This window comes from Sciurus vulgaris (assembly GCF_902686455.1).
Source record: "Sciurus vulgaris genome assembly, chromosome: 9".
Taxonomy (NCBI): Eukaryota; Metazoa; Chordata; class Mammalia; order Rodentia; family Sciuridae; genus Sciurus; species Sciurus vulgaris.
This window is the reverse complement of record NC_136469.1, coordinates 31,498,316-31,524,029: the sequence shown is the minus strand read 5'-3', so window position 1 is coordinate 31,524,029 and position 25,714 is coordinate 31,498,316. Positions and strand designations below refer to the sequence as shown.

Below are 25,714 nucleotides of genomic sequence, written 5' to 3'. Positions count from 1 at the left end.
GCCTCAGAATATATATTTTAAAAAGTAAAAATCATGTAGCCTTCCCCTCACACACACGTCCCCCAAAACCATACAACTCAGAACAAAAAGGGAAACCAAACCAAACACAATACCTACCCTCACTCAAAAGAAGTATTTAAATCAGGATTTACAGTCTTACAAATTCTTTCCTATTGGAAAACAAAAACTAAAAAACCAAGAAGGTAAGGAAAAACTTGACTTTGATGAAAGCTTGACAGGACTGGAGAATTAACAAAACTCTGCTAGAAGTAGTACTTAGACACCAATACAGATTATTTCAGATTTTTTCATGATGTATTCGTGTTTTTTTTTTTTTTTTTTTTGAACCAAGGACTGCATTCAAGGGCATTCAGCCACTGAACCACACCCCCAGCCCTATTTTGTATTTTATTTAGAGACAGGGTCTCACTAAGTTGCTTAGGGACCACCTTTGCTAAAGTTGGCTTTGAACTCACGATCCTCCTGCCTCAGCCTCCGGAGCCACTGGGATTACTGACATGAGCCACCACATGTGGCTTGTCATTTCTTATATTCAGAAAATTCTAAAGTAAGAAAAGCAATTAACTTTCCACAGACCATGCATTTTTCTTAATGACTTCTCTGGTTAAAAGCACTCCATAAAAATGTTGTTAGAGATAACTGAAGAAGGCTGGGGCTGTGGCTCAGTGGTAGCACGCTGGCCTAGCATGTGTGAGGCACTGGTTTCAATCCTCAGCACTGCATAAAAATTAATAAAGGTTCATCAACAACTAATAAAAATATTTTAAAAAATAACTGAAGAGAATATTTTCTTTAGTTGTTTGATAATACTTCATTTATTATGTTTTCTTGGTTTGCTTTTTTTTTTTTTTTTTTTAAAGCATAGAGAACATAGTTTGGATTTGTGTAACAACAAATTAAAATGTCCAAACTGAAGCTACTAAAGAACTTAATAAAATGGAAGTGGTATTACAGATTTTGCCTGATGTCATACGAAACCTACACACAGATCCAAAGGTCTGGGGTCGATTTGACTTTTCCTGTGTTTCTGCGACTCCCTAGAGGGCACCACACACAATCCTTTCACAATCAGATATCAGTTTGAAGAGGCAGGCGAGTGGGACCAGAGCAAACCGGTAGAAATCAGAAAGAGGAAAGCTGCAGCTACCATTTCTGCTGAGGTCATAAGTAACTGAACAAAACCATCAACAATTAGTTATTCTCGTAGGAAAAGTACTGAATGATGTCTGCAGATTTTTCTCGCAATTTTTTTTGGAAAAAAATGAAGCAGACATAGTCACTGTCAAATGGAAGTCAGGCTATAAAAAATTCCTTAAAGTCATGAAAAATGGAGTCACTCTTGATTTCTCAAGCAGATGCCTCAATTACAGAAGTGCAGCCCCTCCTCTTCTTCCCGTACAGCGCCCACCAGTGAGGCTTGATTTTGTTCTTTACCTCATTTTACAGGGACTTATCTTGCCATTGCTCAGGTTTAAAAGCACGAAGGGAGTTTCCAAATGGGGAGAGCGAGCCCTGCATGGTGGCACACCTATAATCCCAGTGGCTTGGGAGGCTGAGGCAGGAGGATCACAGGTTCAAAGCCAGCTTTAGCAACTTAGGGAGGCCCTGAGCAACTCAGTGAGACCCTGTCTCTAAATAAAATATGAAAAAAGGATGTGACCTGGCTCAGTGGTGCAGCATCGCTGGGTTCAATCCCCAGTAACCACCCCACCCCAAAAAAGGGTAGAGTAATTGACCAGAATCAGAGAAAAAGAAAACAATACCTTGAGAATTGAAGTTCTGATTTTCCTGCTTAAAAGTGAATTTTAAAATATAATTCACATTGAAAAACTTTGTTGTATTTGTGTTTCCATTATAAAGTGCTATTAATCCATTTGAAAGTTGCTTACAATAATGAGTTAATAACAAAAGAAAGAATGCCACCGAACTGAACTTGGCAATAATTAAAATGGTAACGTATGCATTATACATATTTTGCCACAATAAATATGATTCAGGTCGCTGAAAAAGAAATTCCAAATCTTTTTCAGGATAAAATTCTGATTTCCAACCAGAGTTGAGAGACATGAGATAAAAGTTCTGCCTCAGACTACTGTTCTTAATTAATTTTTCTACTTTCATTATCCCTCAACCCCCATCAGGAAAATAAAAACCACATTTTAATTCCACTATACATACAAATCCTCACTTGTACTGGCATATTACCTTTAGCCCTAGGACTAAATTAACTAAAAAGGAAACTGGAAGTCAGTGTTCATTCACTTAAATATATCTTGCTTCATGTTTCCAGGGTTCATCTATGTTGGGGCATGAATCTGAACTTCACTCCTAAGGCAGATGATATTCCACTGTTTGGATATACCAGTCTGTTTACTCATTACCTGTGAGTGGACATTTGAGCTGTTTCCACTTTCTGGCTATTATGAACAACTATGAACACCAGTGTGGACGTAGCTATTCCATACTCTGTTTTCAATTCCCCTAGAATCAAAAAAATTTTTAGACATTATTCAATACTGGGGACAGAAAGGAGGGTGCTTCACTCTAAATTGGCAACCTTAAGATTCTCCAGCAGCTCAGCAAGCTTGGATTTGCTCCCTGCAGAACAGCAGTCCTACGGTTACAGCACACCTGTTCTTCTTCTCAGGCCCCCAACTTGATCATGGCAAAAAGGACTTAATTCCAAGCAGGTAAAATGCAGCATTCCATTTAGACATCACTCCAACTTGAAATTTCCAATAAAGACAAACTATGTGTAAAAATAACAAATTTTTATTAAAAGGTAAAAATGGCTTCCAAGTTTACACATGGCAAATAGATGATTCCACCACAATGAACTTCTAACGTCAATGACAAGCAGATACAAACTGGTCCGGCAAACATGCATTACTACCTAATGCCCCCTAAGCCCACTCGCTGGGAGGGAAACTGAACACCTACCAGAATGTGCCAGTTGCTGGCCTTGCCCCAGTTACTGGCCTGGTGGAGGGGCAGGAAGAGTCCTGGCCACAGCAGGGGGGTTGACGAACAGCACGAGGCTCTCTGCTTTACTCCAGGGGCCAAGACATGGCAGGGCCAAGAAGAGGCCAGCACTCCTGCAGCCCTGTGTGTCCCTTGGGCAAGTGCTCAATACTGAGTGCACATGACAACCCATGGAGAACTTCCGGGAAAACCCTGATTGCCTGAGCCACAGACCAGTTAAGTTAGAAAGTCCGAGAATGAGCACCTCCATGTTCTGAAAGTTCCCTGGGATGCTCAGGGAGGGGAAACTCAGGGGGTCACTTGTTCACGACCCTTAACCTTCTCAGAAGTCTCCCTTGTTCTGATTTAAAACGCTGGCCATGTCTGACACACGTTTTGGATGGTTAAAGTTATGACATTTTGATGCGAGTCTCTGCCACTGATTTATGAAGGGTTTTAAAAAAATAGAGCACCCAGATTTTGTAAAAAAAATTTATTCTCATATAAAAGTGCCAAAATATCCGCCAATGTCACACTCTATCTCAACAACCAGTTTACACTAGTAATCAAAACACAAGCCTTTTTATTCACATTGTTTAAAAATCCAATTCTTTTCACACATTCCCACAGTAACTCGAGTCTCTGGACAGTGGGAAGTTTGCATTCCGATTTGCTGTGGAAGTCCATATGTCCAGGTTCATGTAGGCACGGAACGGGTTAAACCCTGGGTAGTACTCCTTGCACACAACCGCCTGGCTCTCCATGTGGGCTGAGTGTTCTGTGGCGGAACTGACAGGGCAACAACTTTCATACACGTCGCTCTGTGGGGCCCAGATGGAACCAAACAGTCCAGACATTGGAGACAAGCTTCGGGTGCTGGTGAGGTAGGGCTGGAGTATAAAGAGGGAGGGAAGAAAAGGTTAAGAAAAAAAGCAGCTTCGGGAAGGCAGCCTCATGGCTGAACAAGCACCAGAGGATACCACCATCCATCAACCCAGTCACCTAGAAATTACTGCTTCTACTACTTTTTCTCAAAGAGGACTGTTGTGAAATCCTCACCTGACTGGGTAAACTTACTTGCAATCTTAGGGAAGATTTCACAGTCAAATACCTTTCATAAATTTAAAAAGATAGATAAAGTGATGTGAAAAAGAAGGTGTTGGGCCCTGTCACTGACCCAAACCCCTGACTGATTTCCTGGGACTTTTATTCCATCTCGTTACCATAGTGGAAAAGGTCAGGGAGGACACACAAAGGCAGCTGTGTCACGTAGAGCTTTCTAGCTGCGACCTCTGCCTGATGTAGGCTGAGGACTTTTTCCAATGGAGGAGGTCAGAATGCCACGGTCCGCAGGCACCCACCTGTCTGACTACATATTAGGTTCCTCCAGAAGGTAGCCAGCCTGGGCTTCTGTGACCTAAAACCTGCCAAGCCTTGGCTGATCTGAACGCCATGCTCGAGGACTGAACAACTCCGAGCTGTCCCCGCGACAAGAGCAGAGGATGAGCAATACCTACCGGAGAGTTGACGTAACTGGCATGTCCCCAGGCAGAAGGCATGTTGGGTGGGGTGTTCCAGGTTGACTGAGAGTTGTGATCGATAAAGTTGGTCTGAACCTCTGCAGGACAAGGGAAGCCGTTGGCATAATTCATGTTTTCTGCAGAGAATGGGAGACAGCCACATGGGTGAACATCTTCAGAGAGCACTGAATTCTTGGTCTTAGCCACATGCACACACACACACACACACACACACACACACACACACACACCAAGTCAAGGCCTTATAATACTGTCAAGTGACAGACATAACTTCACTCTGTGTGGACCAGGGGGCTGTTTCACTGTCAGTCAGTCTCAAGGTTAAACCTGTCTATGAGATCCACGGTCTGTGGGCCCCACAGTGGGGAACGTATTCCTTGGTCCTGTTTTTCTGTATTTGATGGTAATCTTCCTAATACACAAAGCACGCTTTATATATTACTATGGATTTGAATAGTAACAAGATTCTTACCAGTTCTTAAATGGTTCTTTTGTTGTTGTTTTTTGGTGATGTTGGGTCTCACACATGCCAGGCAAGTGCTCTACCACTAAGCCACACCCCCCCCATTTAAAAAATTATCTTTCATGCCAATTTCAGCCACCTGCACATGAAGGTGTGATAAAGCAAGTGGGAACCAACCACTCAGACATCAACAAAATAATACGAAGCCTCACAAACCTAGGAAGAAAGCTACCAAAGCACCCTCTTGTGGTTAGCAAAGAGCAGTGCGTGCACCCAGAGCCCTTCCTGGAAAAGGCAGCTCTCAGCTCTAGTATGAGAAATCATGATCAGACTGTAATTGAAAATAAGAGCAAGGAAATCCCATCGCTCTTACTGATAAGGACAGACGCTTCAGAGCAGACATCTGCAACTGTCCACCATTTTCTCTCCGGGTTCCTTTCCTTCCTTTTATAGCACCAACCCCCCCAGGGGCAGAAGAGTTAGGACACTTGGAAGAACAAATCTATTTCATACGGGACTTGCCTGCCTAAAAACAGAATAAACCAGCAAACAACTAGGGCCCCAGCCATCCAACAAACAATCCACACTGTTTGGCCTACATAAATACAAATAACCCAGTTCTGTTCATTTAAAGAACTAAACAGAGTAGGGTAATATGCAGAAGCCCCCAGACACCCAGACTGAGAACTTTTGGAGGGTCACATAAGATAACGTCATGGGGACCATTTCAGCTTTTACCTTCTGGAAAAGCATTGTAATCGTTCAGTTCCAACGGGCAGTACACACTGGGAAACTGGCCTTCGCAAGTTGCACTCCAGTCGATGAAACTACTACAAAACACAAGACGTCTAGTTTCAGAAATGGGATGCCAACAGTCAAGTGGAAAATCAGAGTCAAAGAGGAAAACCATTGTATTTCCCAACATCCTCATCCCTGCAAATTGCCCAATTTAGGGGGAAAAAAAAAAAAAAAGATGTGCTTTCTCCAGCCACAGAATCTAGGATTTACTAAACGCTCATTGCCAATGACCTGCCTTCTGCAGGATGGACGGCATGGGCAAGGTGTGCGATTCTTTCACCATGTCAAGTCTGGACAGACACAGAATCCAAGGCCTGGGCTTTACCAGGCCTGTGAAGAATCACTCCTACGTACACCTGGAGGATTTGGCTGACAAGATGTCCTCCTCTCACCGGGAACAGGACCAGCACAGGGCAGACACCCCCATAAAGACTACAGTTCACAATATTTTGATCACAACTGCCAAATGTCTCTCATTAGAGAAAAAAGACAGCAAATGCTGTTGTAATATGCTGACCCAAAAGCCTTCCAGTGGATTCTGTCATTAAACAAAGATATCAACATTTTCTCAAAATCCCCAAATCGAGTGACATTCATACCAAATGGCAAAGTTATCAGCATTATGTAAACTACTTTTTGATGTTCAAGTTCTTTTGATTCTTTGAAATTTTAAATGTTTTCAAGAGTGATGCTATGAAAAAATGGAAGTCTCTACTCAGGGAGCAGGATCAAGTGAGTGCCTTTTAAATTCGCCTTGTGAGAATAAGTCATCTTTTCAATCTAGAAAAAAAGAAAGTAATGACGGGCCGCCAACTTTTACTCATGCTTCTCTTAATGCCTGGTTTGTTATTTTCTGATATCACAATTCCAAAAGGCAGGAGAAAACACACAGCTAAAGTCCCCTGAAGCAGCAGCCACCTTCTGATACTTGTGGGGACTCCCTAGCACACAGCTCAGATTCCAACTGCAGGTCCTGGCGGGGCCAGGTGGTGGGCGGGGAAGCCGCACCTGCTGTGGACCGGGGCGGGCTCCTGCAGCACTCCGGATGCCCTGCTCTCCAAAGCGCAGCTCAAGCTGTTTGTCAAACACACTGGCTGTGGGGGCCACAGGTCTCCAGGTGGGTACAGACCTGCAGAAAAGAACAAGGTCCTCAGTTCACCCTTTTCCACTTGGCTCTGGGCTACCGCTCCCCTAACACCCAGTTCAACGTCTCTTATTTCCAGAAAATACTACCCAATACCACTCACACATACTGACTTTCCCAGACCCCTTTTGGAATATCATTTCAGGATAGATGCTGAAATACAGCATGCTGCTTTGGTCTTTGCTTCAGATGATGCACGACTACCTCCCAAACCTGGGTGACAGGGTGCATTCACTACTCGGCAGGTATGAGAGAACCAACTTTCTGCAAGGCCCCATTATAGATACCGGGATGCAGCCATGAACAAAGTACATTTGAGTGAAGAGAGATATATAGCAAAGAAGAAAGAAGCACAGCATGGCAGAAGGTCCACATACTATGATGACAAACAGCAATTTAACCAGGACAGTCGAAGGCCCCTCTGAGAAGATATGCAGAAGGATCCTCGCAGGCAAGGGGAATCACGTGTCCCACACTGGGAACAGTCTGCAAAGGCCCTAAAGCAGTGTGCCTGGAGAGTACCCAGATAAAGGGTACCAGTGTGGCCAAAGAGAGGGTGGAAGGATGTGGGGTGAGGCCAGAGAACTGACTGTGAGGACATGGCCTGTGGCCCCTTGAAGCATCTGGGCACTCCTTTGAGTCAGATGGGAAGCCACGGAAGGTCCTGGGCAGCATGGCTACAGGACACTAGTCCCCACAGGGCTCTCCCACTTCTGTGTATCCTACGAGTGGAGGCGCTGGTAGCCTCTGTTCTGGACTATCGTTAAGGACTTTTGCTAAGCGAAACCCTTGGGGAATGTAGGGTCTCCCTCTGGAGCAAAGGGCAGGGGGCAGGCAGGCTTACTGCCCCTTACAAGATCTGGGTTCCCTAAGCTCACGGTTCCTCTCCTGTAGCACGTCCCCACCATACAGGTGTCCATCTGGGGCCAGTGATGACACCTGGTGGCAATAGGCTGATGCCTGTGTAGCTGGTTTGGGCCTACCTATATCTCTGCTTCATGGGATAAAGGGCCACTGTCTCTCTGGGTCACCTTGGTGCCCCACTCTGCCATCTGAGCAAAGCTGCTGGCTCCGTGGGGCCCTCCATTCCCCGAGGTTCCCCAAATGCTCAGGTCTGGCTCACTCATGTTTGGGTTTAGCTGAAACCTCACAGAGTCCCCTGGACTACCATAGCTACCCAACCTCAGTGCCTGCTACACAGACACAAAAACCCACATGGCCACTCCGTGGACAGAACCCAAGGAGGTGCTCAGCTCTGGCAAGCTCTCCCTGCGACAAACCTCGCTGTATCTTCACGAACTTTAGAGTGAGTGCCTAACAGTTCAGCCTGCCACCTGAGAAGCCACAAACTAGCAGATTAAAAACTCTATGGGACTGCAAAATGCACAACAGAATTCTGGCTTCTCATGAAACTTCTAAGCCGCTGAAGCAGAGGCCCAAGGTGGGGCCCATCCTCTGCTAGGACCAGGTGGAGTCTGCACCACCCAGATTGCCATCCTGCTGCTGGTCCATCCCTGCCCTGGACGTGGCAGCACTTCCTGCCTCAGAGACCAGCACACAGAGGAGGACTACACGCTTCTGCCGTGGCCTTCCAGAATGGGACCACTGCTGAAGGCTCACCAGTTTCAGGTCAGGGAGGCCACATCACACAGTTCTGCTGCTGTCCGCTCCTGGCACATGGACTATACTGACCCTGATACCCCGTGGGCTGAGTGGGCTCACCAGCGCCAACGCACTTCAGGTGACAGTGTTGTAGTTCTAGCCAAAATGGCCAAGCAGGCCCCACCCTGTAGCCTTTAAAGACAATCTGAATCGTGACCTTTGACTTTCCAGAACCAAGCCACCTGCCAATGGGCTGACAGCCAAAGTATCTGGTGGACCTCCTGCACTCTGGTATTGCTCGGAATTGGAACAGCCTCCTCGAGTATCTACTCAGAAAGATTTCTGACTCCACCTCCTCGCCTGCTGTGACTTCCATACCTTGATAGATGGTGTGGACACGGAAGGCAGCTCTCCCCAGGAAGTGATCACCTCCTGGCTGCTTCCCGGGTAATGATCAGAACCACATGGGTGGGTGGGAGATAATGTAGATCTATTTTGAACATTCAGAATTCCACCCTGAACATTTCTAGAAGCATGATGCTTGTGGCTGAGCCAGGTGGTACACTTCAGTGTCAGCCCAGCAAAAGGAGCACCAAGTGTATGTAGACTTGGTTCTGGTTCTGGCCCCTGGATTCTCCTCCTTGGACTGACACGGTCCTCTGCCACAGGCTCATGACCACCTGGAGGAGCACACTGCCGAGTGCCTGTTACAGGCCAAAGCGGGAAACATAAGGGCCTGTTTCAAAAACGTCTTGTCGACCTCTTGTACTTGATTATTTAGAACAAAAGGTGGGAAGAGGAGGATCTGGCTGGAAGTAGGGTGAAGTTACAGTTCCTGGGAGAAGGGAGTGCAGGAGAGCAGCACCCGGCCCTGGGGAGGGGAGGCCGTAGACCCCAGGATCTACACCAGGGTAGGGACATTAGAGAGGCTCGTCTTCCAGCACTGCTTCTGGAGCTGACCCTGTGAAGGACGAGGCCACCTCCAGTCGCTGAAATGCGTCTATTTAACTGACAGCCAGGTGCCACTCCCCAGGCCCACCAGAGGGCTCTGAAGTCAAGGGATCACCTCTGCGCTGCCCCCTTCCAGGGGATGGCCTGGCTCCTGTGCCTCCCTGCTGGGACCTGTGTGTGTCTTCCTGCTGTTGCTGCCACAGCCGCCACTCAGTCACAAGTGGGACAGACGGATGTCACTGGGCTGGTGGCATGGAAACAGGTCTATGTTAGTCTCCCCTTAACACAGAGTAGACTGTTTTCCATCTGAACTTTGAACCCAAGTTTACCAGCCAACCAGGCCACATCGGAGACATTGTCCACCTGTGCCCCTGACTCATGGAGGTCCCCCTTGAGGAAGTTCAACAACCATAAACAACACCTTCCTCCCAGGATAACACAAGTGCCCCAGGATTGTTCCTGTGTGGAAGCCAGGTGGGAACTTGGCCTCCCTCCCAAAAAAAACAGAGATTTGTTCCTTGGGGGTGGGTCTGAGAGACCTTTCAGCGTTTGAAGAAATACCGCCAGTAGACCACACAGCCTACAAACGACAATTTCTCAAAAATGAGGCTGCCCTTGTGACAACTTCTTGTTCCTATACATGCTTGAGTAGTAATCACTAAGAAAGAGTCATCCAACTAGAAAAGGTGACATCAGCTGGCTGTGGTGGCACATGCCTATAGTCCCAGAGGCTTGAGAGACTGAGGTGGGAAATCATTTAAACCCAGGAGTTTGAGGCAGCCTGGGCAACACAGTGAGACTCTAACTTAGAAACAAAAAACAAAACAAAACAAAATAAACAAAAAACAAAGGTGGTATGACATTTGTCTATTGGTACTGGTCAGGCCAAAGTGACCAAAGATATCATGTTGACCCTGGAAGGCATTTCACTGCTCAGAGATGACAGGGACAATACAGTTGCCATCCTGCAGGCCAAGGCAGAACCTACGTAATCATAAACACACTCTGCTATACCCAAAGTAACACCTCCTGCCAAATGGAAGGCCAATGGCTGACCTCAGTGGTTTATGCGAGTTGTGTTCAGCTGGATGGGTCTGGGATTCTCTGGGGCACACTAAAGTCAGAAGGGCAGAGTAGCCTCATCCTGCTGCTTAGAGTCCTATTGACAGCAGCTGCCATAATGTTCAATGTGACAAATCAGACAGATTTGGTCCCACCTTCTGTTGGTCAGGTTAATCAAGAATTGTTGGGGCAGGGTTGTGGCTCAGAGGGAGAGCACTTGCCTAGCATGAGAGGCACTGGGTTCGATACTCAGCACCACATAAAAATAAATAAAATAAAGGTATTGTGTCCATCTACAACTAAAAAAAAGAATTGCTGGGGCTGGGGTTGTGGCTCAGTGGTAGAGCGCTTGCCTGGCATGTGTGACGCACTGGGTTCAAGTCTCAGCACCACATAGAAATAAATGAATAAAATAAAGGTGCATCAACATCTAAAAATACATATTTAAAAAAAAAGAATTGCTAGTAGAACAGTGCACTCAGGAGGAAATCTTTCAGGAGTCAAGACTACATATAGAAACAAGAAGTGTGCATATTATAAAATATGATTCTCTATGGGTCCTGCATATTTCTGTACTGTTTGCCAACAGAAACCCCTTTATTCTGGCCTGTATTTACAAGGATACTTTTAGGCAAAGCCTCAAAAGATAAAAGAAGTATCTCCTTTTGTGCTTAATGGCCAATAAAATAAAGACAACGTCTCCTACCCATGGTAAAAGACTGGGTTCCCTGAGTTCAAGGTTCTCTTCCTGCCTGCGTCACCCCCACGGCACTGGGGGCAAGGGGAACCGGCATGAACATGCTGATGCTCATGCAGCTTGCTGGGCTAAAGTCCTGGGTCTTGACCCCGGAGGCTCTTGTCTTCTACCAGCTCATACAAAACAGCAGCAGACTGACGTGTGAAATTGAAAGTAGCAGAAAAACCTCAGAGGCTTTGAGGTTCTTGCCAGTGATGCAATCTGACTTGTGTTTAACACAGTCACCCCGGCTACTGTGTTAAAAATGATCGTAGACTGGAGAAAGGGTAGAAACAGGAAGACCTGTTAGAAGTTATTGTGACGGTACAGTGAGAAGCAAGGATGACCTGGACCAGGAAAATTATGGTGGAGGTGGTAGACAGTGGCCAGAGGCTGGGCTATCTGGAAGGTGGACTGCTAACAGAAGACAGCTGTGCATCATATCTTAGACACGAGAGAGAAAAAGTCAAGGGTGACTCCTAAATTTGGGGCCTGAGTAATTAGAAAGACTGGGAAACTGCCAGAGCAGTTCTGAGGGAGATGATCAAGTAGTTTGGGGTATCTGTTAGAACCCCAAGAAAAGATATCAACTGGCAGTCAGTGATAAGATGCCAGAGCACCAGGCAGATCCAGGCTGAAGACATAAATCTGGGTGTACTCAGGGTACACAGTGACACTTAAAGCCTTGAAAACAGATGAGAGAGCAAGAGGGTATACAGATGAGCTCTGGAGGGCCAGGATCATAAGAGGCGAGGAGCAGCTGAATCAGGAACTTACAACACATCACATGGAAACCAAAGACAGAGCCGGCCAAGGACAATGTGGAAACACTAGGGACCAGGCAGCACTGCTTCAGTGGAGAGGAGGTGGCAGGTGCTAGGGTGCAGGATCTTCTATGGAGCACAGGAGGATAAGAATCTGAATCTGCAGATACCGATCATTCTTTTGAGGAGTCCCCCAAGAACAGGAGCTGAGAAATGGAGCAGCAGCAACTGAAATGGGTGGGGAGAAGGGGTCTGGGCTATTGCTGGATTCTTACAGTACATCTGCGAGCTGGTGGGAGAGACCTGTTAAGACAGAAACTGATGATGGAGCAGGGATGGGAGGCAGGCGACAGCAGCCTTGGAGAGAATTGCACCAACAGCTCCACAGGCTGCAACAGGAGGGAAGCAGAGGAGGAGTGACAAGGGCGGGCAGGAGGGGGTGGGAGGAGCTATCGGAAAGGTCTTGAATGGCTTTTCTCTTTTCTAGGAAGACAGAAAGCAAGCTCAACTAAGAGAATGAGACGGAAGGCAATGGAAGGGTGAAGACAGGTTTTGCAACTCTACTGCAATGAAGAGAGAAGAGTCAAGGAAATGACTGCACCGTGGACGAGGGCACTTCTGCCAGGCAAGAAAGTAAGGGTGGAGCTGAGGGATGGGACCAAGGCTCTGAAGGCAGAAGACGGTGGACAGAAGCTGGTTTTGTGACTTCAGGACCTAACCAAGGATTGTCACAGCCACCCAGGTGTAATAGGTAGATTATGACTGAGGACCCGGTTAAGGCACTTGGCACACACGCACAAGCATGGATCAGAACACTAGATTACATATACGCCCCTAGGTGACAAAAAAAAAACCAAAGTGAGTAAAGGATTTTCTGGTTTATTAGGTTTTGGTGCCAAGGAGTGAACCCAGCATGTGCTCTTCGTGAGCCACACCCCTGGCCCCAGGTGTCTGTTCTGAATTTTTTAAAAATTCTCTGCCATTAATCAAACCCTCTTTCCTCAATTATCTCACAGAAACAAATGTAGAACCATCTAAACCTCCCCTCATCTTGCCTTAGCAAATTATGAATTATTCAATTTTAGAATTTTCTTTTATTACAAACATTTATTTTACTAGACCCACCATTTGATCCAATTTGCAAATAATTTGCAAGTATGTGCATTACAGCTAAATGATACCACAGAGGGTAAAAATCAGGAGTATCCTGCCAGGATTCCCGGCCCTGACTTGGCAAGAAAGAAGCCCTAAGTAAGAGAGGAGACTGAAGACAAAGACAGAGAGAGGTCGAGGAGAGGGCGCCTGAGGGAGGCCTGGTAATGAACCCCGCGTTGGAGGGGCTTCCTTCTGACACCCCCACTCCCGCACTCCAGGCTCTGTCCTCCCCACTGGCAAGCCTCGGGGAGCTCAGCTCTTGGCTCCAGGCCTGGTGCAGGAGCAAGGCTGGTCACCTGGGCACCGAGGCTAGATGAACAGGTTTGTTTGTTTTTCCTTAAATACGATGTGAGCAGGAAGAGGAAAGGGCCAGGGAAAGGGGAAGCAGGCGGGAGTGTGGAGACCTCACCCCTGGCCTGCTCTCCAAGTGGGCCTCACTTCTCGGGCCCTTCTGTTTTCTCTCATCTCTGACTAGGGCGATGAGCTCCTGCAGGGACCTGGATTGTACCCAGCCACTGGGCTGGGGCATCTTTGCCTCAGCTACGCAGAGGGCATTTAGTATCAATGCAGAAGGTCAGAAGATAGAGCTGCAGGCAAGGGCAGAGGCCCTGATGTCGCACACCCACAGAGCTGGCACCTCCCTCGTGATGCCCAGTACAGCTTGGAAACGCCTCCCCACGCCCCCACTTCCCCTCTGCCCCCTGCTTTATCTTCCCAAGCTCTCCAGCCAGGAATACAGGCCCTGAGAGTACTGTGCCTCACCTTTGTCTTCTTCAGCACCTGTGGGTCCAGCAGGAAGGCTGGGCTGGGAGGGCTCTGGGTACTGTGGGACGTTACTCACGTCTCTGTGGGGTAAGCAAGCAAAGGAAGAACCGCTGATTGTTCTGTATAAGAACGTACTGAAATTTCATAACCAAGTCTAATTGAGGTTTTACAAAAATCCTTTCTCTCAAAAACATAACAGAGACAAAAAGGTACAGAAGAGTTGAGAAATACTAAATTCCTGAGATCTTGTGAAGTTTTGCTTTTACGAAACAATAAAAATCAAACCAAGGTGACTAAGGGAACCTGCGGTTTCCAATCTGCCTCCTGCCAGGGAGCTGCAATTCTTAGCTGGAGTTTACCTTCTACCTCAGACTGAAGGTTCACGAGGCTTTCCTTCGCCGACAGCTGTGTTTCCTTCTTCACATTCACCCATCTAGTTACATCCTCCTACCCTCTCGCGAGGAAGGCGCCCAGGAAACCTGGTTACATGTGCCACTTTGAAACTCTCTCCTTGCTCACCCTGCTCTGTCATTAAAGTTACATCAGTCCTCCAAATCCACAGGTTCCACATCCGTGGATTCAACCAACCACGGGTTGGAAATATTTGGAAAAAGAAGTTATGTAGTTGTTGTTGAGGGTTGTGCAGGAAGATGCTGAGGCTTCACAGGCCTGTGAAGGCCAAGCCTGTCCTAAATGTGTGCAGACTTTTTTCTTTGTCACTATTCCCTAAACAATACGGTCTAACACCTATTTACACTGCATTAAGAATCATAAGTATCTAGAGGTTCTAGAGGTGATTCAAAGTACACAGGAGGCACAGGTTATATGCAAACACACACCATTTTATGTAAGAGGGGTGTCCACAGGGGAGTCCTGGAACCAATCCTCCGAGCACACTGAGGGACGCCTGTAGTTGTTTACTTTGCCCAGTGCTGCAGAATACATTATACAGAGGAGCTGTAAACATGTGGACATCTACTAGGTTCTTAAAACTTGTTTGAATCATCAATGTTTGGCTTTGCTTCAACTCTTAGCAAAGGGCAGACAGTTCCCACCCTGATAGTAGCTCCTGCCTCCTCTTTCTCTTTCAGAAATAACACACTTTCTATTGTGGCTCTATTGCTGAGAAGGCAGTGACACCAGAGACAACCATGTGAATTGTGCTTACTTGGAAAGATCATTCTTTCTGAATTATTAAAACAATCAGGGTTTTACTTTGCTGCATCCTTAAAGGTTTTCATATTTTAATCTGCAGAACCAAGTACTAAGAAAACACACTGACAGAAAATGCACATAAAACGTATTGTAAAGGCTGAAAAAATAAACACTTACGTGGGATTGCAGATGTGATGAGAAAGGTTCAAGGAGAGAGGAGTTTCAGAAGGAAAATCGTTTTGGGAAACACTGTCTCCTGCATTCAAAAAATAACACATTATCACAAGTCTTCTAAAAACATATGATTCAACTGTATCAAGAGACACAGATTATCAGTATTATTAACTCTAATGAGCATGTTCAGTGTTCACTTTAAACTGATATTTACAATCATTTCATTTTTAAAAGGCCTTTAATAATTTACTGTTTCTTTAAAAAGTTAAAATAAAACTCAACATTAAATTTAAGAATTTTGGTATAGGCCATGTGTGGTGGCGCACACCTGTAATCCCGGTGGTTGAGGAGGCTGAGGCAGGAGGATCATGAGTTCAAAGCCAGCCTCAGCAACTTAGTAAGACTCAAAAAATAAAAAAAAATAAAAAAAAAAAAAACAAGAAAAAAAAAAAAAAACTGGGGATGTGGTTCTGTGGTTAAGTGCCCCCGAGTTTAATCTCTGGTACCCCCCCCCAAAAAAAAACCAAAAAAAAGAAAGAAAGGAATATTGTCATAATGACATGTTACATTATGGGAAAAGTTAAAATCATCAATAATATCATGTAATTTTTTTAATAGTTTTATTTACCTGACATAAAAATTTAGCTATGTAATTATAGTGCTCATTGCCTTAGTTTATAAAAGTAGTATATGTCCATTGTAGTAAATTGATAAAAAGAAATGATAATTTTTTTCCCCCAGAGATACAGATTTATTTAGGAAAGTTGATACATATTCAGGGAGAATACAGGCTATCTCCAGAGGGACAGACAGCCAGAAATAGAAGTTCAAAGAAGAAAAGTTAAATTACCTACAAATACTATTGGTATGATCACTTAGGTATCTCTTTCATGTGTATATACATACATATATATATATACACACACATATATATGCATGTAAAATTGGGATCATCCTCCATATATACTTGTCTTTTTAATGGATTTCTAAAATTTTGTCCTTTTTAGGCAGACATGACACGCTGTACACACATGGAGTACAGCTTCCCGTTCTTGAGGTCGCACCGTGCCTGTCTTTTCAACCTTTCTCACCAGTCATTACACTGAGGACACTTTCCAGCCATCACATCACAACTTAACCCATCCCCTCCCATTGTCCCAATCTGGAACACCTATAAAAACTTCAACTGAGCAACAAACATACCACGTATGGTAACTCTGCAGTAATTATGCTGTTCTCTTGAGAATTATGTCTGTTCTCTTGAGAAGACTGGTGAATGTTTAGAGTGTTTGAAAATATTTAAGTTCATTGTAAAAGTGGCACAAACTTTGCTGCAAAAGTTCTATTAAATGTTTAACTGACAAAATATTCACATACAACTGAAATGGAGCATAGGAAATGCATTCAAGAAAGTATTTTCTAGAACTAGTTGTCATTTTTACCTTGAGGAAAGCACTGAATTTCAAATTACTGACAGTGAAAAACCGCCGTGCAATGAGGAGAACACTGGGACGCGAATACCTTGCGACCTGAGCGACAGCGTCACACCGCCAGACCCAGACCCTGGGAAGCCAGCAGCATGGGGCCCAAACTGTAGCAAGACTCCTCCCTTGAAGAGTCCTGCTCCTTTCCATCAAAAATAATTGTTGAACAGGTCATGAAAGTCACTCCTGGTATACTGTGTTAGATGTCCCTATTCACAGGATAGCTTATTTATGTAAAAGATAACATACTGTCTCAGTGTCCTATTTATAGGATCATCTGTACGTTTGTTCTGATAATAAAGGAAATACAAGCTGAAAATTATGATTCCCAAACTATTTTAATGCACTTGGGTCTCTGAAATAGTCACAGAATTGAAAACTTGAGACTTAACTGGTAGAAGACAGTATACTCTGCCACTATAAATCATTAATAATTATTATTTTTCTAACATTGACCTTTCTCCCCTACAAACAAAAGCTTTACTCCAACCTTTTTCCTAATGCTAAGTACTGATTTTAGAAGTCTCATGTCAGCATCACCAGCAAACCCTCAAGCCTCAGTGGCAGATGGACACTGTGCAGGCTGTAAGCTGTGCAGACCAGGCCTCCTCTGCACAAGAAAACCATCCCCATCGTGAGCGGGATGCCCAGTGCCTGCCCTTCACCTAGTCCATGTGTTCCCATGGGGTGATTCTGCCCCCAAGTAAGGAGCCTTGTTTGTTTTTGGAAGAAAATTTCATCTTTTTATGCATAAAGCACAGTACCTGGTATGAACAGATAAAGCATATATCAGTGGTTTTAAAATCTTATGGTGAGGCACTAAGAAAACACTGTCTAAAAAAGTTCAGGGGAGGGGGAGGGACACGGAAACGAGGCCGAGCAACACAGGCTGTGGATCCCCCAGGATCCCCGGCTACCACTGCCCTGCCCTTCAGACTAGACCTTCTTTTGTAGGTATCCCTCGGGAAGGAGAGAGAAGAGGAAGAGGGCAGACAGCAGGATGAGGAAGGAAATCCATGGCATGGGTACAGTGGGCTTTGGGAGAAGTCAGGGGTACAAGCCCAGGAAATGGCAAGGTGCCAAACAAGCTAAGAACCTCTTTAAGCTCATATGCACCTCCAAGATGGGAGCAGGGACGCCCACCAGCTCAAAAGGTGCATGGGCACAGTGAGAGTGTGAATGACAAATGCGAGGCATCAGACAGATGCATGTTACTGAATCTCCCTGACTTTTGCTTTTACAAAGGTTAAGTTTACTATTTTGAAAATACAGTGAAAGGAACGAAATACATCTTTATACAGACATGAACAATAAAACACAAGGCTGATGGGGAAAAGCAGGCACCGAATGCTGTCTTGAAGTAGGATTTCATTTACATTGTTAAAAATGAATAACTATATTCTGCAGATGAATATACCAATGTAAAATTTAAAACAGAGTACACACCAAATCATGACAGTGGACAGTGACTTTCTTGGGGATGGGGGGTGTGGACAGATGACCGAGCATTTTTTTCCCTTTAAAAAAAATGCCAAGAGCAAATATAAAAAATTAGGAGTTATTAGTTCTGAATGATAAAAATACACGTTTCTTCAATCTCTCCTGTATTATTAAATTTCTCAAAAATAAACAAGGTCCAGTGTTCTCAGCAGCATGATTCACAATAGCCAAAAGGCAGAAGCAACCCAAGTGTCTGTCACTTCAGAAATGAATAAATAAAACACTGTGCATACACACAATAGAATATTAAGCCTTAGAAAGGAAGGAAATTCTGACTCATGCTACATATGAATGAGCCTTGAAGACCTTATGCAGGATGAAATAATCTAGCCACAAAGACACAGTGACACTGTAGGACCCCACTCACATGGGACACCTAAAGTAGTCAAATTGACAGGGACAGACAGTAGAAGAGAGTAACTGGGGGCTTCCAGGAGGGAGGAACCGGGAGCTGCTGAATGAGAATTCCAGAGATGGAGGGCGGGGATGGCCACAAGACCATGTGAACAAACTTAATGCCACCGCATTTCACGGTTAAAAATGGTATGCCATCTGCCCAGTGTGGTGGCAGACGCCCGTAATCCCAGCAACTCCGGAGACAGGAAGATCACGAGTTCAAAGCCAGCCTCAGCAACTGAGTGAGGCACTTAGCAACTCAGTGAGACCCCGTCTCTAAATAAAATAAATAAAAGGGCTGGGGGCGTGGTTCAGTGCTAAAGTGTTCCTGGGTTCAACCCCTGGTACCCACCCCCCCACCCCCAAAAAAAGGTGTAATAGCTGGGGGGTGGCTCAGTGGTAGAGCATTGTCTAGCATTCAGCCCCAGCACCACAAAATAACAAAACACGGTTACAGTAGTGAATTTGGCATTACCTATATTTTACCATAATAAACAAAACATAAAAATGTATAGCTCTTTCAATTGCTTCAAAGACAGACGCTAAGTAACAGTCACAACCATGGTTCAGAGGAAAAGGAGGAGGGAGAGGGAGGAAAGAAAACTAAAGTGAATAAAGGTCAGAGCAAAGCAAAGACTCAAAGTCCCGTCTGTGCTCTTGCCCTCTCAAGGCGGACCTAGACCCTGTGCTGGACCCACCAGAGGGCAGAGGGAAGCCACTCCTGGGACTCACCAGCTGGCAGGAAGTGCTGTGGGTCCACCGCAGGCTTCCGGTCGCCATCAGAGCTGCCGCTGCTGCTCCAGCTGCCCCAGCTGCCCCGGCTGGCACGCACGCTGCCCGAGGAGCTTCCGCAGTCAGAGCTGGAATCCGAGCAGAACTTGTCGGCACACTTCTTCTCAGGCTTCTGGTAATAACCATCTGCAGCAGGTGAGACAGAAACCATGTTTCACTCACACGATTTCAACCTGATGCTGCTTCTAACAGGAACAAGGTCGGAGTGAGCTCCAGGACTCAGTTAGCAAGAAAAACAAAGAAGTTCACTGACCCGAACCACAGGACCCAAAGAACAGCAGGGGAGGAGCCGAGTCTACTCTGCCTACAGGAAGGACAACTGAACTCATTTGGGGCCAAGAGTCAGCAGCAAGTAGAACCTTTCTCTAAAAATCATTCTGGGACAGTCTTAAGATGGCATTAAGAAAAAAAAAAAAAAAAAAAAAAACCACTCCAGAAGATGTCAATGTTACTTTTGAAGATCAACAAAAGATAAACAAATCTGCACAGAATACAGTAAAATCACAGAGCTAAAGGAGGAAACGGAAGTAAAAAAGAACTCTAAAAACTAGAAGATGCTTGTGATGACATCATGCTTACAGATGATGACTACTTAAAGGTACTTCATCAAATTGGCACTGTTTTCATTAGCCAGTCTCAAGAATAAACACAAGAAACGTTAGAGGACACAAAGAAAAATTTGCAATCTTAGAATCCAGACTGGAATCAATTCAGCAGGTTTTAGCAGACTTGAAAATTCGACATAGACCTTGAAGCTGATGAAAGTTGAACATTTTATAATACTTATATAAAAATTTGTTTAATAAACTTGAATATTTAAAGTTTAAAATGATAATTTCCCTTCTTCAAATGGGATAGAAAGGAAAACTTATCTTTTTAAACTTTTATTTAATGGAAACTTGACTATTTTCATGTCTTGTTTATATTTTTTTAAAAAAGAGCATCCATCTATGTATTTTGCATAACTATTACATCAAGATTAGGTGCTTTGTGCCATATTATTAAAACCAGGTAAGCAATCATCTTGTGTCTCTATTGTTTAGAATATTGTTTTAAAAGAAAATCGAAGTCATGTCCTGTTCTTTATGTGTCTGATTTTAGTTGCTATCTAAGGATGGTGAAAACCATACAAAAATAGGTTCCATGATTGTCTTACTCAGTTCACAATGAAAACTTTGCCGTTTACTAAAAAAAGTACATACCTAAATATATATAATAGACATAGTTGAACATATATTTAACATCTTTTTTAATTAGATTTTTTATTTTTACAGGCTGCGTTTTAATTCATTGTACACAAATGGGGTACAACTTTTTATTTCTATGGTTGTGCGCAATGTAGATTCACACCATTCATGTAATCATACATATACATAGGGTACTCCTGTTTCATTCTATTTCCATCCCCCACATTCTCCCACCCCATTTTCCTCTACACCATCCAAAGTTCCTTCATTCTTCTCTCCGCCCCCCTACCTCCCACCTCATTATATATTGTCGTCTACTTATCAGAGAAAACATTCAGCTTTTGGTTTTTTGGGCTTGGCCTATTTCATTTAACATGATATTTTCCAACTTCATTCATTTACTAGCAAATGCCATAATTTTATTCTTATTTATGGCTGAGTAATATTCCATTGTGTATATACATCACAGTTTCTTTATCCATTTCAATTGAAGGGCATCTCGGTTGGTTCCACAATCTAGCTATTGTGAATTGAGCTGCTATGAACACTGATGTGGCTATATCACGGTAGTATGCTGATTTTAAGTCCTTTGGGTATACATGCATCACTACCATGGTTTTGGTAAAAGAACAGGTAATGTTCAGTCATGTCAACTTTTTCTTTTTTTTGGTACTGTGACTTGAACCCAGGGGTGCTTAATCACTGAGTCACACATACCTAGTTGTTTTTATTTTTTGTTTTGAGATAGGGTCTCGTCATGTTGCGTAGAGTCTTGCTGAGGCTGGCCTCAAACCTGCAATCCTCCTGCCTCAGCCTCCTAAGTCACTGAGATTACAAGCATACACACCACACCCAGCCATGTTAATTTTCCTACAAATAGCAGAAGAATAGAAGAACTAAGAATATTTTAGAAACCAAGAGATGTACAAAAAATGGTTTTTGTAAATGTTTAATTTTTTCTAAATTATAGGTTTTAAACTTTATTTCAATTCTCTGTAATTAAGTGGGGTTTATACTGACAATAACATGGAAGATAAGGACCTGTGTATTTAAAAGTAAGGCTCAGGAGGCTGAGGCAGGAAGATAGCAAGCTCAAAGCCAGCCTCAGTAATTTAGCAAGGCCCTAAGCAACTCAGCAAGACCCTGTTCCTAAATAAAAAATAAAAAGGGCTGGGGATGTGACTCAGTGGTTAAGCAGCCCTGGGCTCAATCCCTGGCACCAAAATTAAAATAAAGTAAAACTTTATTTATTTACTTATTTTTAAATAACGAGGGCATTTGCCTGCCATTCTCCCCACCAAAAAAAAAATAAAAATGGTTCTAGAGGCTGGAGCTCAACTCAGTGATAAGACTGCTTGGCTCACATGTGCAAGGTCCTGGGTTCTATCCTCAGCACTGCAAAACTAAAAAAAATGGTTCTAGTCTAGAAATAACAAACAATTTCAATCAAGAACTGAGGTTATTCTATTGGACTAGAGATTTGCAGTTAATTTCTGCAAATTTGAAATTAATTTCAGTTAATTTGCAGTTAATTAACCCTCTTTTATTAAGATGTCCACTAAGAATTTTAAAAGTATTTGATAAACATGGTAGGAAGAATCTCCAGTAAAACCAGAAAGCAATATACCTGTTAAAGGAATGAAAAAATAAAAAATAAAAGTCCAGTTGACGTTGGCGGCTGCGGGCGCACTGTGGGGCTCACCTCCGGGTGGGTGTGGGCTGAGAGGGTTACCAACCCCCACTGCCGATACCCCACCCCCACGCCAGGTTCAGTGCTCCAGGCCCATGTCCTCCATCCTAGCCTGGCCCTGGCACTGGGTGCCCCTGTATCTCTCACTTGAGGGTCCACCTAGCAGCCTTTGGGTGGGGCAGTGTCGTGGCTCTGTGGAAACTATCTGGCTCACGAGTGGGAGGGGTACTCTCATTTGGCTACTCTCTTCTTCCACCAAGGGTGTCCCAGTCTACGGCAAGCAACCCTTGCTCGCGTGGCAATATGCACGAGGACAGGTGAGAATGGCCATGCTTGAGGGGTGGGGGAGGGGAGCAACACTAGAGGCCCATCCAGGTTCAGAAGAATCTTGGCTTTCTAGTCCCACCCTACGGCCTCCTATGTGGGCCTTAGCCATTATGTCTGTAAAGTGTCAATCAAAATAGCACTTCTCTCCTGCTGGACCCCTCAGGAAATAAAACTTCCAACAAAACCCCCATTTGCAGCTCCTTGTATCACATACCTGCCTCTCTCTGTGCGGTAGGTGAACTGCTTACAATCTCTGTGTCTGCTTTACAAATCTCCCCAGCATTTTCCTGTATACACCAGCTTCTTACGTCAGTGTCACTGCCCAGCTCAGACCTCTCGAAGTCACTGCACACAAGCTTCAGTTCACTCTGTTCAGAAGGTCTGGGAAAAAAAACCAAACGCATCCACATTTTATCATGTGTACACACATGTCCTTCCCATGAGACATCACACTCAGGAAAACACGAACCTCCAACAAGCTGAGGCCTCCTCTCTTCAGGTCTGTGTGAGAATATGATGAGCAAGGAAGGGAAAGAGATCTGGGGGCTGGGAGCATAGTTCAGGGGTAGAGTTTGTGTTTAGCATGCTTCAGGCCCTGGGTTTGAGCCCCAGCACCAAATTTTTAAACTAAGTTGCCATTTTTGGACTAGAATTCATTGGTAGGTCATTTATTTTACTTAAAATTTTACTGTGAGAAGAATAAGACTGCAAGGTCACTCAAGGTTAACTGATAAGTAGCAGGGATCTCAGGACTGTTGGCTTGTTTTTCTACAGATGAACCTGCTGCCTGGTGTCTAACAGAAGGTACCCGTGTTAGACACATCCTCACTCATTCACCTAGCAAACATCTGTTGCATGCACTACATTCTATGCATTGTCCAGAGAGGTGATGTGTTTATGAGGAAGGCAAATACAGTCTCCACCCCCACCCCAAGGGTTATGAAGCTGAACAAACCTCTCTTACTAGACCATAAACCCTTCCAGGGAGGAATTATAATACGGCTTCATAAGCATCGTTACAGAAATATGGAGAATGCTCTGCGATTAACCAGATGAACCTCCTGCACGGTCCAATTTCAGTACCTAGTGTTGGGTTCAAAGGATGGCAGGAAAGAAGATCAAATATGTGAGGTGCAGTGGACAATTTTGCTGGTTCTTCTGATCAAGACACAAAGAGGACATGGGCAGAAACAAGAACCCAGGCAAAAGCAACTCAATAACCACCACCTACTACTTCTTAAGCATCACGTTCTCAAAACCTTATAAGCAGCTACAGATGCCTTGGAAGTAATTTTTTAACAATCCAATTATTTCTTCAGCATCTCACAAATCTGCTTTTAAAAATGTATCCTAACATTTCATTAGTGAAACTGCACTCTATTTTCATATCTTGCTATAAATTCATATCCAAGAAAATAGACTACTTTAAAATGACCTCATGGTTGATCACGTTTATAAAAATACATAGGTAAAAACACAACAAGGTCTGTCTCATTTCCTTTCTACAGAATACTGTTCTTCAGCCTTCAAATAATTTTAGTCTAAATAATCTAGGCTAAATAAGGAAAATGACCTACCAATAACTAGAATTCAGTGTTATTAACAAAGTAATACTGGGCATGTTTACTCTTTCCTATTTGCACTCTGTGATGGCTCCCTGGCAGCTGGGTGTGGACCGGAGCCTGGAAGCAACCCTACAGCTGCCCCTGTCCATCATCCAGGACTGCACGTCGCCTCGCTGGGGAGCTCGTACAGTGCTGCGCCAGGACCCTGCGCTCCCCAGGGCAGCCTCCTCAGGCTTAGAGACAGACACGCAGGCACACGTGCTTCTGCAGCCACAATCCCTGCCACAGCACAGGCTCTCCTGTCAGTTCCTTGTGACAGTCACATTAAAGTGCAACCAAGTGGAGCCTTTTCCCCACACAAATGCTCAACTTCTGGTGAAAAATTTAACAAAAATATCAAAGTGCCTAGCTGAGCTCACTAAAGAGAACTCTGCAGATGCTAGAACTCGAAAGAAAAAGAAGAGAGGGAAGCTGGTCAGGAAAGAGCTTCAATGCCTACTCATGGATAGCTGCAGACAGGTTTCGGGGAGCTGGGACTGAAATTCCTACATAAAACTGAGGTCCTGGAAGGGGACATCCTCGATGCAAGGGGGAGCCTGAAAAGGCCCACCCAGGGGCCTAGGGAGGACGAGGCAAGGGAGTGTGTGTCTGCTACAGGTTCTCCAACGTGCGTGTGTGAGGTGCTGGAAGAGTGATACAAGAAATCAGAACCTGAGTACTTGCCTGGCATGCACAAGACCCTGGGTTCAATCCCAGCATTCAGCAGGAGGGGGAAGAAATCAGAACTCAAACAGGTAGATTTGGAGTTAGTCTGTATACACATACAACTGACCTGTTTTGTTTGTTTGTTTGTTAATCTTTAAGTGGGAAATTTATATGTTAGATTTAGGAGGTTATTTCTAAAACCTCAGCAATACAGCAATATAGAATTCTCACAAACCATGATGCAGCTCCTTTACGTTACAGACAAGAAAATTTAAGTGCAGGGCAATTAAGCATCTTAAAGAAGCAAGGTTTCCAAAACCCAGTGCCAAACTGCCCAGGTTCAATCCCAGCTCTGCCCTTGGCAACTGTGAGGCTATCAGCAGTCACTTGCTAGCTGGGCACTTCACTTCCTGCAGTGGAAGGACCTACTTTATGTAGGAGTGAAGTGAGGGTTACTGGGAGGTGACTATTCCATCTCACTGTGCCCATGGCCAGGCTAGGAACAGGTGGGTTTGCCTGTGTCCAGAGTTTTCTCCAGCACCTGTCCCACAAATGCTCCTACGCTCCACAGACAGAACAAGGCCTTGGCACAGAGGAATGCTTAGCCCTTCTCTCTAAAACTTTCGTGGCTTTTAGCATTTTGTAAAAGACAGATTAAAAATAAATTTTTGAAGTCAGGTGTGGTGGTGGTACATCCGTAACTTCAATTACTCAGAAGGCCGAGGCAGGAGGATCACAAGTTCAAGGCCAGCCTGGGCAACTTAGTGAGACCCTGT

The 25,714-nt window shown here is 44.6% G+C and overlaps 1 protein-coding gene across 5 annotated transcripts in view; it reads right to left on the bottom strand.

Moving 5' to 3' along the window:
• Positions 1-3,456: 3,456 nt before the first annotated feature.
• The window catches only part of TMEM131L (transmembrane 131 like), a 167,090-nt gene continuing 144,832 nt past the window's right edge, over positions 3,457-25,714 (bottom strand). For all 5 annotated transcript variants that reach the window (XM_079153409.1, XM_079153411.1, XM_079153410.1 and 2 more), the window contains 8 exons: positions 22,883-23,049; positions 19,405-19,590; positions 15,296-15,374; positions 13,961-14,043; positions 6,793-6,913; positions 5,725-5,816; positions 4,500-4,639; positions 3,457-3,872 (listed from right to left, as the gene is read on the bottom strand). In XM_079153409.1, the coding sequence (XP_079009535.1) occupies positions 3,597-3,872; positions 4,500-4,639; positions 5,725-5,816; positions 6,793-6,913; positions 13,961-14,043; positions 15,296-15,374; positions 19,405-19,590; positions 22,883-23,049 (1,144 nt within the window). In that variant the 3' untranslated portion in view covers positions 3,457-3,596. The remainder of the gene's footprint in view (positions 3,873-4,499; positions 4,640-5,724; positions 5,817-6,792; positions 6,914-13,960; positions 14,044-15,295; positions 15,375-19,404; positions 19,591-22,882; positions 23,050-25,714) is intronic.